This window comes from Alternaria incomplexa (genome assembly GCF_024043165.1).
Source record: "Alternaria incomplexa strain BMP 0042 chromosome Unknown scaffold_5, whole genome shotgun sequence".
NCBI classification, from domain to species: domain Eukaryota; kingdom Fungi; phylum Ascomycota; class Dothideomycetes; order Pleosporales; family Pleosporaceae; genus Alternaria; species Alternaria incomplexa.
The window spans coordinates 1196475-1215028 of NW_026249854.1; the positions used below are offsets into that span (position 1 = coordinate 1196475).

Consider the following 18554-nt stretch of genomic DNA (forward strand, 5'->3'; position numbering starts at 1 on the left):
TCAGAGCGCGCGAGGTTTGCGTTCACTGACACAACAACGCTTGTGTTTCAACACGTCTCGTCATAAAGGTATATGGCGGTGAGTAGTGCTCTTTGTATCATACGCCTACCGATTTGTACTAGAAGAAAACGCTGCAGCTCCGATGCAATGAGAATCAATGCTTCCAGTGAAGGCAGTGGCCAAGATCGTCTGCATACCGGCGAAACGTCGTCTTAAAACCGGTGGTTAATAGTACTTGTGCAGCCATCTAGTGGTATCAAGCATACTGGTGTAGACGATTGGAATACCAATGTTATTCGCCCTGTTTCCGACCAGCACCTGGGTAGCATCAGTCCTCATCCAAACCTTTAACCCTCTGTTCTTCCACAAGTCTCCTTTCCAAGCTACATCTCAGCACCCTCTTGTCCTTGCCTATCCCTTGCTCCTTCAAACAATCATCTTCCCGATCCCAGTACACAGCCCAACCATATCCCCCCTTCTCCTCTTCCACGGCAACAAGGCATTCCTCTCCATCCAACGTGAGCCCCTGCTCATCCTCTGTCCAGTCCCAAGGCCCGACTGTATGCTTCTTCGCTTCAACACGCGGTCCATAGCGTAATTCGCGCGTCGTCTTGTTGGCATAAAGCCAATTGAGTTTGGGCTTCGTGGGTTTCGAAGGCGCTTTGTTGGAGGGCGTGGGAGATGGCGTGGATGGTGCAGATGAAGCGGGCGATGGAGGTGGTGAAGGTGGCACAGTACTGACGAGGCCTAGCACTGGCGCTGCAGGCATTGGGCGATGCGGTAGTTCTGATGATGGGAACGGTAGATAGAAACCGGTAAATGGATGTGGTAGTTGCTCATCGTTCGGACCGGGCTTTGGTAGTCCTGTTTCCGGATCTTTGGGCCAAAGCCGTATCTACACACTGGTCAGCCTGTCCAAAGAAACAAGTAGATTCGTCGCATATACCTTGCCATCTTTCAGTACTACGAGAGCGCCGTCCACCTCGTCCCTCTTCCGACTCTTCGCGTCACAGAATACGTCTAGGTAGAACTCTTCTTGGCGCTCATCGCTTTCTGCTTCTTCGTCTAGCAGCCGCTGTTGGTGTACCGCTTCGTTGGCGCCAATGGAGATGGGAATGCCGGCTAGCGTCAGTGCGTACATTGTGTTGTTCAAGTAGGTAGACGGTTAATGAGAGTGGGTATCGCATGAGCGACGTGATCAACGCGCGTGGGAGACATGCTGTGGAATGCTGTAAACAGGATGTAGGGCAGCGCAAGCTGGGATGCTGAGGTGGAGTTCGGCACGATGTTGTCATAGTGGGACGGCTCGACTTCGGCTAAAGTTGCCTTGCCCGACCCAATCCCCTCATGCGATATGGGCAGCCATCACCAATTTGCTCAGGCATCACCTATCGCCTTATGTGTCGCTTGACTTCCTTTCAGATACTCAGGTTAGTGATGTGCCGTCTGCAAAAGGCTGCACAGGATTGCATTCGATGGTTGATGCCCGTAGATTTTCTCATCCGATTTTGCCAGCATTATTTGCTCTTAATACTGCGACAACTGAATGTTGATCATACGACTTTATTCTTTCTAATTGCCAAGATTCTACGATTTATCTTTATCGATGATCAAGGTTCTTACAGACTGTTGATGCCGTAACAGAGGCTGTGCAGACACATATCCTCTCTTACTGTCTGCTTATGTGACAATAGAATACCTCGAGTGGACGATGTGCCCGGTATCGTTGCGATGGATTTTCCGCGAGGAGTGTGCGGAATCCAGGAAAGTGAGAGTGACCACATACTAGACGTCGCTACTGTGTTGCCCCGAGGACCACCGAAAACAGAATTAGCAGACCTATAATGTATCAATCGCGAGCAGCGTCTCTTCCGGGGGTAGCTACGGTCTCATCATGCCGCATACTTCATGTAGTAACTTCGAGCACCTCACCTCCAGTTCGCAGTGCGCAGCATCTGTCGTTATTGCCTCCCGATGCCTTCAGCTGTAGAGGGCGAGATAATGGCGAAATCAAGTGTACCGTACTTGTCTCATCAGGTTTTGACCTGTAATTGGAAGACCAGGATCAGAAAGGAAATTGTGCGGTCTATTTCGAGTGAACGGTTGCCGGAGAGAAATGGATGCCAAAGCCACCGAGAGGCCTGGGGGATTGTTGATTCATCGTAGTTGCAAAATTTGCGGGACCGGTACATATTGAGTCGAGAATGGTAGGAACAGCGAGGCCATGGCCACATAGCATTACTTACTTCAAACGTCGTCACATGCGAGAGCTGTTACGCGTAATAAGAGACTGAAGAAAGCTTGCTTCAGCGATCTTGCGCCTTCATCATGCGAAGCGAAGCCGAATCTTTTTCTTGCCAATGTCCAAGCCTATCTATTTGCCTACTGCAACTTTTGTGGCTTGTGTCGATGTGTATGGCGTTCCTTGGCCGTTGGATCTGACGGCGCGTTGCCTCGGAACTTGTTTGGTTCCAAGCCAGCTCATTGGTAGAATCGCGCGCTTCCAATATCGATGGTGTAAATGCGGTCCTTGAAACTGTGTTCATGTTCAGGTGCCTCGCGGGAAGTGTTGAGATGCCACGCGGTGATATCGTAAATGCCTCGGTTCTTTTCATGCATGCGCCGCGATTGGAGACAGCATACGAGTTACCAAGGTGTGGTGGTGTTGAGGACTTAGGAGCCACACAACATTGTGGTCGCGGCACGCCTGATGGATGCATCTACAAAGCTGAGATCTCAGTGTCGTTGGCTTAGAAAGTCGAATCCATGATTGCCTCGGTCATTTGAGTAGGAACTCAACGCTGATTGGAGAGTTTACTGGGAAGCCAGAGTCTTGGGAAGGTTACCGATTAGGCTCCCAAGCACCGGGTTACTATGCAACGATCGCCGTGTTCCGAACTCCTGGTTATGGGTGCATGAGATCTGGTTCCCAATGAATGATGAACCGGTATGGAAAGGAAGAAACGCGTGTCGTAGATACAGGAAAACTAGAATTTCTAGGTGCGTAGCATATCCTCTCAATCTACAACCATGATTGGGGTTTATACCTTCAATAAGCATCCAGGTCGAACAATTAACAAGAACATCCCTTACTTTAATCATAGACACGAAAGTGAAACGAACTGGTGCAGAGCGTAGATACCGAGTGGTGTAATCATGCCACGTCTGTGATGCTGTGCACCCGTAGACACATGCACAGCATCCCTTGCTGTCGGGCCTAGCGACGGATACTGAAGGAGTCACAAGCGAGCGCTTGTGATGATGGCAGGTTCGGGACAAGATTGGTGGAGCCTATTGGTCTAGACTAGAGGCACTGTCAATTAGCGAGTCGATGTGTTGAAGGTTTCGCTTTCGGTTGTAGAGCATTACATGCGGCGTCGTTTCCTCGCCAAAGCCCCACACATTCACGGCTTTGTAATACAGTACCGGATTTGATGTCCCTGCAAAAGCTGGAGCAGTTCTGCTGAGCTGATACAATGTGAGACTCTGGATTCGCGCCGCAGTCCAAGCCGCTGGCTACCGGGTCTTCCGCGGAGGTAGGCGTGCCGCAAGCGTCTGCAAAGGAAATCTTCCTCAGCGTCAAGCATCGCGAGAATGATCAGAATGACGCCGACAACAGCCTGCCAAGGCGCCGGAGGCTTGGAACGGGATATCAGTGCCAATGCCCCAAGCTTCAATGCGGCTCGAACCACACACGCCGCAAAGCAGTTCGGAGCAGTCTCCCACCTGGGGCAAGTCTGAAAGGTGGAATGTGTTCATGTGGAGTTCCTCTAGCATCAGGAACGTGCCCGCTTACCCCGCGCGTGTCGTTGAAACGTGGTGACGCTGATCGCTTGATAGCTGGGTCGCACAACGTGAGGTCGAACAAAGAAAAGCACGCCAGCCGGGCCATGCCGAATCTTCAGCTCTCGTCCCTAGAAGTAGCTTTGCCATGGCGGACGATAAGAACGGGCGGCCGGCTGGTGGGAAGGCTTCGCTCGCAGGTCATCTGGCGTGTCAGTGGATCCGGAAGCCACGGCGGTTTTCGCTAGCATGCGGGGTCTCCACACGCCAAGCCTCTCCCCAGCTTTCATCGCCTTCGCGTTTTCGCTCCTTCCCGCGGGTGGACTGCTTTGCTGCTGATGGCGTCGTATCGTCCTCGATGAGTATCCACACGCTGGATGAATGAGTGGTGAATCCCCGAGCCTCGGTACTTTGCCTGCGGGATGCCTTCCCAACACGCCCACTTCACTTGGCAGCGTCCAGGCGGGGAGGCAAACGGCAGGTGCTTTTTGACATATAACGCGTCTATCGTGTGCGACTTCCGTGCTCCTACCCGGACAACCCACCTTCACCACCTACTGCCCTAGAGGTCAACACCTACACTACGCGCCCCAACAATGGCCAACCAAGTGGCTGTTATGCGTGACGACGACGCGTTCGAGAAGAGGCCCGTCTCTCTTAGGGAGAATGTCGACGGCTCCCAGGACGGCTCCGGCTACGAGTGCGAGTTCAGCGAGCGCGAGCAGAAGAAAATCATTCATCGCATCGACCGACGCCTCGTCGTAACCGTGGGAGTGCTCTACTGCATCAGTCTGATGGACCGCACCAACCTTAGTGCCGCTGCCATAGCTGGGTTCGTGAACGACACGTGAATTCGCGCGTCCTCAAGACTAACGGCAAGTAGCATGACCGTTGACCTCAAACTCGGTCTCCTAGAGGGCTCAATTTCACGCTACTCCATCGTCACCATCGTATTCTTCGCGTCCTACATCGTCTTCCAACCCCCGGCAACCGTCATCTGTCGTTATCTCGGACCTCGCAATTTCCTATCGGCTATCGTTGTGCTGTGGGGCGGTGTCATGATTGGCATGGGCTTTGCCGATAGTTACGGTACCATGTCCGCGCTACGAGTCATCCTGGGAGTCCTAGAAGCTGGCTTTTTCCCGAGCTGTGTCTACTTGCTGTCCACCTGGTGTAAGCGCATGCCGGCCCTTGGATCGCCGCAATTTGCTAAGACCCCTCTCAGATACCCGATTTGATATTGGAAAGCGATACTCATGCTTCTACATCCTTGGAAGTTTGGCATCTGCCTGCGCCGGTATCCTCGCTTACGGCTTGATGCAACTGAAGGGACAGCAGGGCCTGAACGGTTGGCGCTGTAAGTCATCGCCCGGTTACGCCTTGATGCGACTCTGCTGACGTTGCATCTTCCAATTAGGGATCTTCATCATCGAAGGCGCGCTCACATGCTTCCTTGGTATCGTCGGTTACTGGGCTCTGGTTGATTTCCCGGACAAGGCGCATAAGTCGTGGAACTTCCTGACTGAGCGTGAAGCCATGTTCATCATCGACCGCGTCAACAGGGATCGTGGTGATGCTAGGCCAGAGCCATGGTCCATGGCCAAGTTCTTCAAGGGTGGTGCTGACATCAAAATCTGGGGTTTCGCTCTGGTACGCCCCAAGATTTCCAATGATCCCCCATTCGCTGACGGGTATAGATATTCTTCAACACCACCACAGTCACATACGCACTGGCATACTTCCTGCCCATCATCCTAACATTGAACATGGGTTTCAGCACCGGCGCTGCCCAGTGCCTCGTTGCTCCTCCTTACGCTTTTGCTGCCATCGTCATGTACACCACCGGCTGGCTTGGAGACAAATACCACCTTCGCGGACCCATCATTCTGTTCAATATGGTTCTCTGCCTTGTCGGTCTGCCCATCATGGGTTTCCATTCCAATCCGAACGTCAGGTACTTCGGCGTCTTCTTGACCACCGCTGGCGCAAATAGCAACATCCCCGCGACGATGTCATACCAGGCGAACAATATCAGAGGCCAGTGGAAGCGCGCGTTCTGTTCTGCCATCTTGGTCGGCATGGGTGGTGTTGGTGGTATCGCTGGAGGTCTCGTTTTCAGGTATGTATCTGCAAACTGCATTCCATCGACCGTGCCATTCTAATGCCGAGTAGGGAACAAGACAAGCCCGGATACGAGCCAGGACTGTACGCCTGCATTGCGTGCTGCCTGCTCACAATCGTCATTGTCATCCTCATAACACTGAGATCCTGGAGCTTGAACAAGCGTGCGGATCGTGGTGAGCTCGAACTGGAGTACAATGATGTATGTCTTCTCAACCTTGTACTCAAGTGGCAACATATTAACGTACGCACAGGATGGCGACCAGAAGGGCTTCAGGTATACTTACTAGAGCTGCATCAACCGGATCATCAAAGCATTGATGGTTCTGTACGAATTCGAGATGCCACACCCGACGATCGTCTTCTTCTCACGGATTCTTCTCCGGCTTTAGAAAGCATCTCGATATTAATGAACTCATGCCCCGTTGTTCACTACCTTGGATAATTTTTCTCGAGGATAGATATGTGCAACGTGAACGTGAAAAGATCTTGGACCGGGTAGCTGTACACATCGTGCGTGCATAACCAGGCTGCTGTTATATGGTGTTTGGACAGCCTCGGGATCAGTAATCATGTTCTTCTAAGTATTCAAGTACGCGTCACTCGCTCTTCTTGACGCGATTTTATGCGCTGCCGAAACAATCGTCATGAAGGCGTTAGATGGCGAAATGTGCGAACGCGCTTCTTATCTGGCACGTCTGGGTATGTTGGTGGCACAATTTTTGCGTCTTGGCACGTGCACGCCTGTCAGATTTCAATTTGAAATCCAGGGTCTTACTGGACGCTGAACACGTCAAAGCACACAGCTCGCATTTCAATAGAGCATATAGGCTAAGTGGTGTTCAGCTCGCTCCCTATAGCCGGCTTCACCTCCTAGGGACAGCTCACAGTCTTCCAGAGTCCTCCTTCGAGCTGTATGAAACATTCACTATTGCTGCCACCGAAATCACCGCTCACAAACACTTTGCGTAAATTTAGCAGAGGCCACAAGGTCTCGTATAGGGCGGAACGAACCTACTAATACAGCAGCATACGCAGCAGTTGCAGCGAAGACTTCGGCTCGTCCTGCGTTCGTGCAAAGCCTCACACTCAGTGCAAATAGCAATGTGTATACGGCTATGAGCCCCAGCTTTGCGTTTGGGTTGCTCAAAAAGTAGAGACTAACAATCGCGCCGACTAGCAAAAGTGCAGCGAGCACCATGCTTATCGCAGCCACGACCTGTGCGACGAGTGTGTCATTATATCTGTTTGATCTGTCGAGTTCCTCGCGTGGTGAATGTTTGGTGAAGAGCCAGTGGTTCCTCAGCGAACGAGATAGGTAATCTTGGTTGGAGGGCTTTTGAAGGGCCACCAGGTCTTGTGTATCTTCCAGAAACTTGCTCGCGCGACCAAATATCAGCTTCTTCGAGGAGGCCGGCATATTTCGAATCGCGGTTCCGTTAAGATAGTCCGTATCGGTGGTCAAGATTCGTTGACTGGGTTTACTGAGTTGGGCGACTTGAGCGCGCAAGGTCAGCGCTTCGTCTGGCCAATGAATCAGCATGAAGCCTAAGATGTGATGAAGCGACTAACAGTATTCTTTCAATAACCCCTTCAATTCTTTAAGCTTGACTTGAAGCTGCAATTCGAGGCTGTTAGAACCGGGTATCGCCCTTTCGCACAAAACTTCCCACCGCTGAAGCGACCGGCGGGTGTCCAGATCGGCTGATTGCCTGATCTCAGATTCTAGACCTTCGATCTCATCTCCGAGTGTTACCATCTGACATTGCAGCGACGATATGTTGCGCGCTGCAAGTACCCCGAATTTGCGAAACACAAGCGGCTCATCGTCAGGATCTCGAGCGATCCATTTGGCTAGCGATGGATAGCCATTTCTGACGTCTGCGAGATCGATACCAAGAGGCGAGGTAGACGGGGCCATGATATTGTGGCTATGCTTGAGCCTTGACCGGTTCGACAGATGTGTCGGGGAGCAAGTTGAAGCTCGCATGAGCTCAGCCCATGCATTTATGGTGCCGGTCACACAAACGTGGCCCAGTTCATGCACCTTGACTGCGGTCAAGTTTGAGGGGCGGCCTCAGCCGCCCCTCCACATAAATCCTGTGTGTCCTTATTTCTTCACGTCAAACGGCACACGAATCTTCCCACGACCAGATTTGCAATAGAACTACCTGAGCGGAGTTTCTTCACCCACCGAAACATCTAGAGGCTTTCACCATCATCCCAATAAACCACAATATCAAACCGGGGTAACACAAGACCAAACATTACTTTGAGCTAAATCACCCACGTTTCACTGTAACTTCTCACGTATGTGAGGCGTCTCCGCGCTCGGGAGCTTCGACAGCAGCTGACCAGGTTCAGATCAAGTACCAGAAACGTCACCATGAGCCTCAACATCTCCCGTCGCAAGGTCGACTTTTTGATCAATATGGATTCACCCGAAAACGAAAAGTTCTGCGAGATGACACGTCGTAGCTGCGAAGACGACCGAATCGATACCCTGCCTCTTCGAGACCGACGTGCCGCCCGTGAGGTAGAGACGAGGCGGCGTGCGCAATGGGACGGGGAACAGGCTTTGGGACAGGCTAGTCCGGGGATGGCGCTGTTAGTTCGGTAGCAGAGGTGCATCGTTAGGTACTCACCTACCAAGGGTATAATCACGCCCTTGATACCAGAAGGACGGAGTTATGGGTCCGGAAGGCTCATGATTAACGGGAAAGACAAAATCAGAATGGGAGCCTTGGAAAGCATGTACAGGAGCGGGCGACAGTGTTGTACACAAAGCACGTTCTGCGGCTTGTAATCTAGTATTATATACACTTTAAAGGAAATGAAGTGGTATTCAGCGAAAGATCAAAATGTCAAAATGTGTGACAACGCCTGCCCAATGCCGACGGCATAGCAAAAGGCTGGAAATGCGACGCCTTCACCACCCAAACTCCGTCCGTCGCTATGCAAACGCTCTGAAGAAAAGTGAAGAGAAACACTAGATCGAGAACAAACAGCCTACAGCAGAGATGGCCTGCTACTTGGCTTCATACTCGTGTTAACGAAGACTGGTCGCTAGTAAGATTTGTATTTCTGCACAAATGTTAGTTCTGTTCACATCACTAGTATAGTAGCATCACTTACGTCTTCAATCTTACGCCTCGATTCGGGATCAAGCGCGTTGCCTACGCCTAGTAACGTATTGCTCACCAGTTTCGTGGTACCGAGCGCAGGTCGCAAGATTACAGTCGGTCCATATCGACGCAAGGCCCTTGCGACACCCGTACCGCTACCCTCTTCCATGACGTTTGCAGGAATCGCGATCACCGCGTCACGAGCAGTGTTCCAGTCGCGTTCGAAGTGTCTGACCGCGCTGCGAAGACCAGCGCCCACACCGATCGGCTGGTTGGCGTAGTTCGATACGGCGCGTGGCTCTTCTGTATCGGAACTAGGATCTTCTCCATCCCAGTCGAGAGATTGATGGCGGCTCGATGAGTCAGTCTGTGGGTTAAGAAACTCCTCAGTGCCTTCCAGCACAGTTTGCGCGCCGATCGCCATCTTCGCACCCAAACGTGCTGCCCCTGACGTTGTGTTCATAGCGAATGCTTGTACACCCTTCCCCAGACTGCGTACGATTCGACCGTCTTTCTTGTACTCGCGCATTGGAACGTAGACGAGGTCTTTGAGGCCGGAACCGACATTCACAATAGGTCGCAGGCCTGCGAGCCCCGATAGTACGCCTGGTAACTGATTGTTCTTGACATCCGGTGACCACACGTCATTGAGAGTCTTGTGAAGTTTGTCGAACGATGTAATTCCGTATAGAATTGCGTGGCGTAAGGTGATGTCTGAGCCGTCGAGGACGAGAAAATTCATGAACTCCGTTGTGTGGCCGGACCGGAGGCCGCGATAGTCCACGCGCTTTGGCTTGTAGTCCAACTTCAGCTTGACTGCCATCACTTCCAACCGCTGAATGAAAGGCTGGTCACCAGCCGGGCTGCTAGCGGGTGCGGAGTCATCTTTGAACTCAAAGAAACGCGTAATGAAGTCCAAAGCATCCTGATCGATATGCAAGCGGAGTGGAAGGATAGACACCTGATGATCAAATTAGCAAGAACTGGGATGTTCAACATGCATCAAGACTTACTTTAATGACGAGCTCCGAAGCCGCTAGATCAGTGATCGGCTTGACCGTGTTGAGTTCAAGATTTATCATCGGACGAATGAGCTCTCTCTTCGCTGGATCGATTGCGCACGTGACAAATTTCCTCCAGGTAGAGCTAGGCATGTGATCGAAAACCTCTAGATCTCGTACGCGGACATTAACGGAATTGACCGTCTCGCCTGTATCCGGCGGAAAGACGACAAGATCAACCGCGACCCCGCTGAGGGAGAATGCAATCTTTTTGTGTTTACTACGCTCGAGCTTGAGACGACGCCTGTATTTGGTAGTACTTCGAGGCCGTAGAGTAGCCCCAGTCGAGCGTGTCGCTGTCGACGTCGCGTAACTGCCCGTCTCGCTGGCAAGATCGTCAATATCATGGTTGATACGTCGGGCTAGAGCTCCTTTCTCGTCCTTCACAGGAACACCAATCCAAACCGAATTGAAGAGGAAGTCTTGCTCAACGAAGTCATCGTCGTCATCTTCTTCTCGTCCCTTATGCCTTCGCTCCTCGGCGCGAGCCTCAACGTCATCCACAGCTTTGCTGATAACGCTCCGTGTTTGAGGCCAGTCATAGCCGTCGTATAAGTTCCAGATGACGTTGACGTCGCGGACGCGTACCTTTAGTGGAGCGCCTATAACCTTGAACTCATTGGATGGATGATATTGGTTCTTTGTCGAATCCCATTTACGGGCTTTACCCTTTGGTTCGATATTTGACTCTCCGAAGTAGTCGTCGTCAAAATCAAACGCTTCTTCTCCTTGAGTGACTTCGTGCTTCTCCTGGAAGCTCTCAAGGAGAGCTCGATCGCCACGTTGGCGAGTTATAGGCGGTGTGGGCAAAGCGCCGAGATCTTCTTCAGCCAAAAGGCTGTCACCCATTTCCTCATCAGTCGGTAAGGGTTGTGAATTGTAGAGTCCCCCAACGAAAGTAGGACTCTTTGACAGATCATCCTCCATCAAGTCAGCATTGCTCATGAAGTCATCGGCATCGGCTTCTTCATCTTGCAACAGTTCATCGCCAGTGAATGACTCGATCATTTGCTGTAGCGGTACCGTCGTACGATATCGCTCTGCGGTTGATGGTGGCGTTGGGGGCTGTAGACCGCTCAGAATTGTCATAAGCGTCTGTGTAGAATCTGCGCATGACTCAATAACAAACAGCTCATTTTTGAACTCCACGTCCACTAGCTGTGGGTGTTCCTGTCCATCACCTCCAATATTGACTAATATCTTTGCGGCCGAAATCGAACTCAAAGACACATAGCCCAAGTTTTTCAGCCCATTTAATTGGCCGTTGGCAGTGGGTATGGTCGAGACAGGTCCGTGGTCTTCTTCTAGGCGCGCTATGTCATCTATAGCATGCATCGAAGCCTTGCGGAGGTCGACCGTGACAGAGTAGTCGTTTCTTGCTTGCTTACCCGTGACATGCGCTTCCGTGAGGACGAAGAGACCCTTCGACAGTGATTTCCGGGGATTGAGACCAATTGCGCAATCCCTCAGTAAAAGATCGACCTGAAGCGGCTGAGAGACTGCTGTGACTGGCGAACTCGCCTGGGAAGATTGTCGGCTGATGGTCTTAGGAGAGGATGCGCCTGTGACGGTTGCGACACTCGAGGCCAGACCTATAGCCAGATCGTCTACCGTGCCATCCTCAGCAATCCCCAGCGCTGCCATAATCGTGCTGACTCGGTATTCAACGCATAGGTTGAACAGCTTGACTTTCACCATGGGTTCCATCTCATCGCCCACCATCCTCAGCATGATGACGGGTAGTTCTTCCGATGGGTCTAGCTCCACAACTTCATGGACCAATACTTCTTCGTTGCGCCGAACAGTCGCTTTGCTTACTTCGACAGCAAGCAAAGCAGGAACTCCGACGTGTGCTAATGCGGATTCCTGCAAGATGACTGAGACATCTCCAAGTTTCTCATTCATAGTAACGCGAGCATCCAGCCGTTTCACAGATGCGAGGCTTAGAAGGCCAGGTCGATCATCATCTGGCAAGTATTTGGTGACCTTGGATAATCGAGCCAGCTCTATCCCCAGAGCCTCAAAGGCTTTCATGTGTTCAAGATCTGAAACATGAACACCGATTTCAGCGATTTCAACTCGGAGTACGGAACCTTTCTTTCGCTGACGCAGCAGGGTTTCGATGAGAATGTCGTCGTTGTTTTCGTACGGGTTCTTTGATGGCGTGATTAAGGATATTAGCCTAGTGAGATCCTGCTCGCCAGGAGCGAAGAGAAAGTTGATTTCAGTGCCTTTCATTTCTCCAAAAAAAGGTGCAGTCTTGGGGGCGATCTCCGTGTAAGGGCCAGTCAGCTGTGTCTCAGAAACTTTGAGGCGCACATTGCTTTGCCGTACAGCAATGCGCACCGTTGTCGTGTGAAGTTGCATGGAACATGACTTCCCCCTGAGGCCCAAAGATACCTCACCGAGTTTTACGTCGATCTTCGGAGACTTCGTGGGTGGTGATTCTTTGACAGGGGGAGGTAGACCATCACCAAAATGTACACCGCGAGGCCGAGAGCGGGCTGGCGATATGACAGGACTTGCGACTGCGCTACTAGAGTTGATGGAGTTGCTCAACTCTAATATGCCGCTGAACCCACCAAAGGAGCCCAACGCGTCGTCCAGTTTCTGGATGTCAAACAAGATGTTGAGGGGACGGGTGACGATGGTGATACGATCGTCTTGCCCCTGCTCGTACTTCAGTTCTATATCGTGATTGGGTTGTTCTAGCGGGACATTGGCCGACCGTCTGGATTTCGGCCGTGAGCTGTGGAAGGAAATGATGTCTTGATCCAAAGATGCTAATTTGAACTTGCCAATATGAAGTTGAGTTCGCAAAATACCGGAAGACTTGCCACTGGTGAGGTGTATAGCCGAGAAATTGGCTCTCAATATTGCGTCCGAAGGTTGAAGTTCCAGTTGGTGCTCTGAAAGCGGCCCTTCCTGCGTAGATTCCGCCAACACGTGCTCCAGCCACGATAGAGCAATGCTCTGCACGGAAACTTCAAGACTCATGGGAGATGATTCCAAAGTTTCCGTGGGCTTCGATTTCACAGTTCCTTCGCTTGAGGACTGTTCCCCCGTCAGAGTCTGTGTTGCCCGAGCAAACATAGCGGCCATGATGCGGCCAGTGGATATGTCCATATGACCGACTACGGAGCCGACATCGACAATGATCGAAGCCACGCCTGTTGTCGTGGGCTGCGCTGGTGGCCGAGATGTTTGTAGGGATGCGGGAGTAGGTCGTCCGCGAGACGATGCTTCCAGGGAGGGCTTTCGACGGTGTGAAGAAGAATGTGCATAATTGGAGAACGATCCTGGCATCTCCGTGAAAATAGAATCTTCACCCAAATTGGAAGGACTAAACTCCATGCCTGCCGCATCATCGACTTGCTCGCTTGTTGCATCATTACGCTCTTTATCACCGAGGGCCATGGGGAACCACACAGTAATCTCATCTATAGTGAGAAACCGTTTGGCATGTTTTCGCGGACCGGGCGCGTCAGGCGTGGGGGTTTGTGTAAGTTCGGGTCTTGGCGGCAAGACCGAGCTCTGGCGGCTCCCCGGACGTGGAGTCTCGCATCCATCGTCTGCTTCTGGCAATGGCGCTAAAATGCTACCGGAGATCATATCCTCTGGTATCGGTTCCGACCTATCGGAACTAGATTCTTTACTTGAGTCTGACGAAGAGTCCCAGCCTCCGGGAACGTGCCCAGCATGAGCGGAACTAGCCTGCGTCGCACTCACTGCACTCATGTACATACTTTCAGCCTCATCGTGCGTGAAAAACCGTGACTGGGCCATGTCTTCATCTGGTGAAGGCGATGGATCAAGATGCTGGTGCACGTCGTCGGAAAGCTCCTGAGTATCATCCGTTGTTCGCTCATGTGCTGCAGCTAAATTGTCAGTACTGATGTGGGGTGCCTGGATATGGCCCGATTGAGACGGTGAGTCGATCACATTCGGGACTGGAAAGGAGCGACCCAGAGCAGACACAGTAGGCAAGTCTGACACGGATGCATCGTTAGCGGTTTCGGAGATGTGAGTATGTCGGCTTGAAGTTGCACCGTCTAGCCCCCACGTCGCCGCGTCTGATGACTGTTCCATCGCTGATATATTCTCAAGTTGTGAATTGAGCATGTCATTCTGCATCGCGAAGTTGAGCAAGCCCTCGTCGTCATACGATGAACTACCCTCGCCAAGATCAGGCAATGCATAATGTTGCTGAGACTGGCCGAGTGAAGGCTGCAGTTGTTCATCATACACACCGTCATCGGAAGTAGCGTCTGCAAAACGATCATCGTCTGTTGTTTGTGGCGACGGCGCTAGCTGTGCTTGGTCTTGGGATAAAGAACGCTTGGGGGAGGTAGCTTCTCCGTGAGAGACGGCACTTTGGGCTTCTGTTGGCGAAACGATCTGACTGGATGACGCCTCTTCATCGCCCCGGAATGTTGTCGAGCTTCTCACTTCCTCTTGGAAAAATTGCCTGGACTCAACAGGCTGGTCTTGAACTTGACTCGTCGCAGATTCGCTGCTGGTTTCATGGCTGCTTGACGCCTGAGATCGCGAAGTAGGCGGAGATGACGGCTGCGAGAACTGCGAATGAGATACGAAATTTTTGACATCGGACACAAGGCGCCCGCAAATGTTTTCCACCCGCATCCTCCGCTTACCTAGCTTCGAGGTGGCGGGAGGCAACGTTGTGGACTCAGCCTCAATGCGAACATCTTTGGCAGTGGTCGAGTCAATCGCTATACTCTCGATGTGAAAGCTCAGAGAAGAAGGTGAAGTCTCGCTTGACTTTGACGAGTCCATGGCATCGTTAGGGAAGTGATCCTCCACATCTATATCGATGTTGTTGACAACTATGCTTAGACGATCTAAAGCGGTGTTCAACATATTGCGAAGATATGTTGGGATCGTCAGAGGCGCTCCAATACCAGCAGAAGCCTCTTCGCCATCGTCGCTCGATGCGACCGACTCGTGCATATACGTAGGTTGAGACTCGAGCTCATGCTGCAGCTCGCGAATTTCTTCCAGAGGCTCCGTCTTTATGAATGACTTGGCCAGCTCGTCTACGGTGGGCACGTAGTCGTCATCATCATCGTCATTGTCTGAACCATCGTTGTACTGGTTGTTGGGTGGAGCGGAAGGCGAAGCGGCCGTTGGAGGTGGCGAGGATCGTTTCTGGGTGTGCTGTCGGCAAGTATTTGAAGAGGGAGCACCTTCGACATGCTCGGTCAACCGAGCTTCTACCCGTATGCCATGTACCTCTATCAATATCTGGGGGACGCCGAATTCGAGGACGAAGGTAACCCGGAGGAGCGAGGCCTGCGCTTTCAACAGCTGGATCTCGGGAGGGAGCGTGAGGTGTAGTAGTGCTAGGAGTTTCTAGAACATGGTGTCAGTGCTAGGCGCACAGTGATGGACATCTCCGGGACGTACCTTGACGTGCAACCCAACGTCCCGAACCTCGAGTGTAGTGCGCCTCCCGACATCGACGCTCACGAAGTCGGCAGGGTCTTTGTCCAGTATGTCGATGTGGCGCAACCCGTAGAGGAGCAGCTTCCGGCCGATGGAGCTCGAGAGCGTAGAGAAGAAAGCCATGGCGGTGGAGAGGCTGGCGACCGGGTTGGGGGACGCGCTGGTGGCAGGCTGGTCGAACGCCTATCGACGGGAGAGAAGAGGCTCCATGGATAGCGGAGCGTGCGGGTTAGTGGCGCGTATCACAACTGCGAAGTGTGAAAGTCGTCCTATCGGTATGGCGATGCACAGTGGTGCCTGCCAAGTCTTGTTGCTTCACCAGCCGCGGATGTGAAGTATGGACGGTCCCGGATCTAGAAAAAGCAGAACTGTAGGGGCATCAGCAACGGAATTAGTGAGGGTGCCGGTCCGCGTGGCAATAAAAGACGTGGGTGATCACAGGGCGAGGTTCCGCCGTCTAGCGTCGAGGTTGCGGTGCTATGGAGCGCAGATGATGTGTTATGCCATCGCAGGCGACCGTGCAGCTGCCATCACCCGCTACCGCCCCGCGCATGCACCACCGCGCGCTAGGCAATCGATAAGCAAAGCCCCAACGCGTCAAGAGCGCGTGCTGTGAATGGGACAATAGTGGCGATTGCGGTGCGGCTTAGACTTCACATTCGAAGAGTGAAACACACCATTCCCTGTGTTCCCGCGTGCCCTGCTGGTACATGTAATCTGTGCAGGCTTCCGTATCTCGCCGCTCTTGGCACGAGTTAGACCCTGTTACGTCAGCAGTCACTAGCTCCATTCAGGAAGGAACTCGCGGAAGTCACCGATAGGGCGGCGTCTGACACTCTTACAACAAATTGTGAACAACATTTCCTTCACCAAACATTCCTTATTCTGAGCCGCAGACACAGTCGCTATCATGACTACGAACGATGCTGCGAACGACGAAGAGTGGGCGCAGGCCGAAGGTGTCCCGAACCTAAGCGACCCATTCATCCAACAGTACCTACAGGGCCGAGACGCTTTGGTACAGCAAGAGAAGAGACAACGAAGCGGTTCGTGAACCAAAGTTGTTCGTTACTCTACAGCTTGTGCAGTGGCCTAACAGCCTGCAGACTATCTTTTCCGCCAGAATCTCTCGCCCATGGCGCAAGAAGCATGCGCCATCGTCTCCCAGATTCGATTTGAGGAGCAACAGACCCTCTGGACAAAGGAATACGAAGACAGCTTACTAACCGAACATGTCGATGTCTTTCCAGGCATGATGTTCTCACTTGCCAAGGAGCGCATGGAGAAGAGCAAGCTGTGGCAGATAGTCAAGCGAATGCCGAAAGGCGCACTCTTGCACTGTCACTTGGAAGCCATGGTGGACCTTGACTGGGCGCTTGAAGAAGCTTTCAACACTGAGGGTGTCTGCGTTATTGCTGATAGTCCCATCACCGACGACAAGACCAGGCGCAAAACCGGCTTCTCCTTCACCTACTCCAAGGACGCGAACGATGACGCTTCAATATGGAGCGACGGCTACACTGCGAACACCCCGGTGCCTGTAAATCAAGCCGCGGATACCTTTCCGAATGGTGGCAAGAAGGCCTTCGTTGAATGGATTCGCTCCCGCGTCACTATTACCCATTCAGAGCACCTCTCTCATCACGAAGGTCCCAACGAAGTATGGCGCAAGTTCATATCATGCTTTCCTATTCTCGGCTCTCTCATCTACTACGAGCCTATCTTCCGCAAGTTCGTACGCAGGATGTGCAAGGCTCTGGTCGACGATGGCGTATACTACGTTGACTTGCGTGCAGCGTTCTATACGCCCTACCGCAGCAGCAAGAAGGAGATCTGGGACTCGGACCACTTCAATTTGCTTGAACATCTGGCGGACGAGATTGAGAAGTTTAAGGCGAGTGAGGAAGGGAAAGACTTCTGGGGCGCAAGAATGATCTGGACGACCATTAGACAGTTCGGAAAGAAGCAGGTGATCGAGAGTAAGTTGCTTACCGCTCGCACACATCTCATTCAATATCAACGCGTCTGAGAGCTTTTGTATTGCCGTGCTAACAATCAGCCAGGCATGAAGCAATGCATCGAGATGAAGATCGAATTCCCCGAGATTATCGCAGGTTACGACCTCGTAGGCCAGGAAGACCTCGGCCGCCCGCTTTCAGACCTTGCGCCCGAGCTCTTCTGGTTTCGCAAGGCCTGCGCTCAAGAGGGAGTCGACATACCTTTCTTCTTCCATGCCGGGGAAACGCTTGGCGACGGCGACTCAACTGACGAGAATCTCTTTGACTCTATTATCTTGGGTACGAGGCGCATAGGACACGGGTTCAGCCTTTACAAGCATCCACTCCTTATCGACATGGTCAAGGAGAAGAGAATCCTAGTGGAGAGCTGCCCAGTATCCAATGAAGTGCTACGACTTTGCTCGAGCATCATGTCGCATCCTCTGCCAGCGCTGCTTGCCCGTGGAGTTCCTTGCTCGCTTTGCAACGATGATCCCACCATCCTTGGTCAAGGTGTATCCGGCATGTCGCACGACTTTTGGCAAGCGCTTCAAGGATGGGAAAATCTTGGTCTTGAAGGCCTGGGCTCATTGGCGGAGAACAGTGTGCGTTGGGCTAGTCTGGATGATTATAGTGCGAAAGAGTGGACACAGGATGTCAAGGATGGAATGTTTGGGAAAGGATTACGGGCACAAAGATTGAAGGAGTGGGTGAGCAAGTGGGAGAAGTACTGTGCTTGGATCGTCGAGGAGTACGGTGTGGATGAGAACGTAGAGCCGGAAGAGTGAATCTCTACAAGGCATAAGAAGTGCTTCGGCACGGCACATACAGGGTGGAACGAGATTCAACATCGTGTTTGGTAAGATACATCACTCGAAAGGCATGACCATCTCTATTTTGAAAATCATAAGTACAATAAGGTAGCGAAATAAGCTGCCGATAGAACACGTTTAACATAAACTTAATAAGTATTAGAACTCTCTTATATTAGTTAAACGAAC

General features: G+C 52.1%; 5 protein-coding genes across 5 annotated transcripts; 2 read left to right on the top strand and 3 right to left on the bottom strand.

The window, feature by feature from the left end:
* Nucleotides 1-328: 328 nt before the first annotated feature.
* On the bottom strand, nucleotides 329-1141 carry J4E90_004328 (uncharacterized protein; the record flags this gene model as incomplete). The annotated part of the gene is made up of 2 exons (XM_051433893.1): nucleotides 329-895; nucleotides 947-1141. 2 exons carry the CDS (start codon nucleotides 1139-1141, stop codon nucleotides 329-331), a joined length of 762 nt encoding a protein of 253 aa, XP_051292411.1.
* Nucleotides 1142-4379: 3238 nt separating this feature from the next.
* On the top strand, nucleotides 4380-6194 carry J4E90_004329 (uncharacterized protein; the record flags this gene model as incomplete). Its single annotated transcript, XM_051433894.1, has 7 exons — nucleotides 4380-4615; nucleotides 4667-4956; nucleotides 5009-5140; nucleotides 5201-5433; nucleotides 5481-5902; nucleotides 5956-6106; nucleotides 6159-6194. 7 exons carry the CDS (start codon nucleotides 4380-4382, stop codon nucleotides 6192-6194), a joined length of 1500 nt encoding a protein of 499 aa, XP_051292412.1.
* Nucleotides 6195-9009: 2815 nt separating this feature from the next.
* J4E90_004330 (uncharacterized protein) lies at nucleotides 9010-9852 on the bottom strand (the record flags this gene model as incomplete). Its single annotated transcript, XM_051433895.1, is given in 2 exon segments — nucleotides 9010-9834; nucleotides 9847-9852. 2 exon segments carry the CDS (start codon nucleotides 9850-9852, stop codon nucleotides 9010-9012), a joined length of 831 nt encoding a protein of 276 aa, XP_051292413.1.
* A 169-nt stretch (nucleotides 9853-10021) lies between these two features.
* Nucleotides 10022-15679, bottom strand: J4E90_004331 (uncharacterized protein; the record flags this gene model as incomplete). The annotated part of the gene is made up of 3 exons (XM_051433896.1): nucleotides 10022-15259; nucleotides 15344-15463; nucleotides 15518-15679. The coding sequence occupies 3 exons, from the start codon at nucleotides 15677-15679 to the stop codon at nucleotides 10022-10024; spliced, it is 5520 nt and encodes a 1839-aa protein (XP_051292414.1).
* A 787-nt stretch (nucleotides 15680-16466) lies between these two features.
* On the top strand, nucleotides 16467-18341 carry J4E90_004332 (uncharacterized protein; the record flags this gene model as incomplete). The annotated part of the gene is made up of 3 exons (XM_051433897.1): nucleotides 16467-16602; nucleotides 16663-17535; nucleotides 17620-18341. 3 exons carry the CDS (start codon nucleotides 16467-16469, stop codon nucleotides 18339-18341), a joined length of 1731 nt encoding a protein of 576 aa, XP_051292415.1.
* Between the last annotated feature and the right edge of the window lie 213 nt (nucleotides 18342-18554).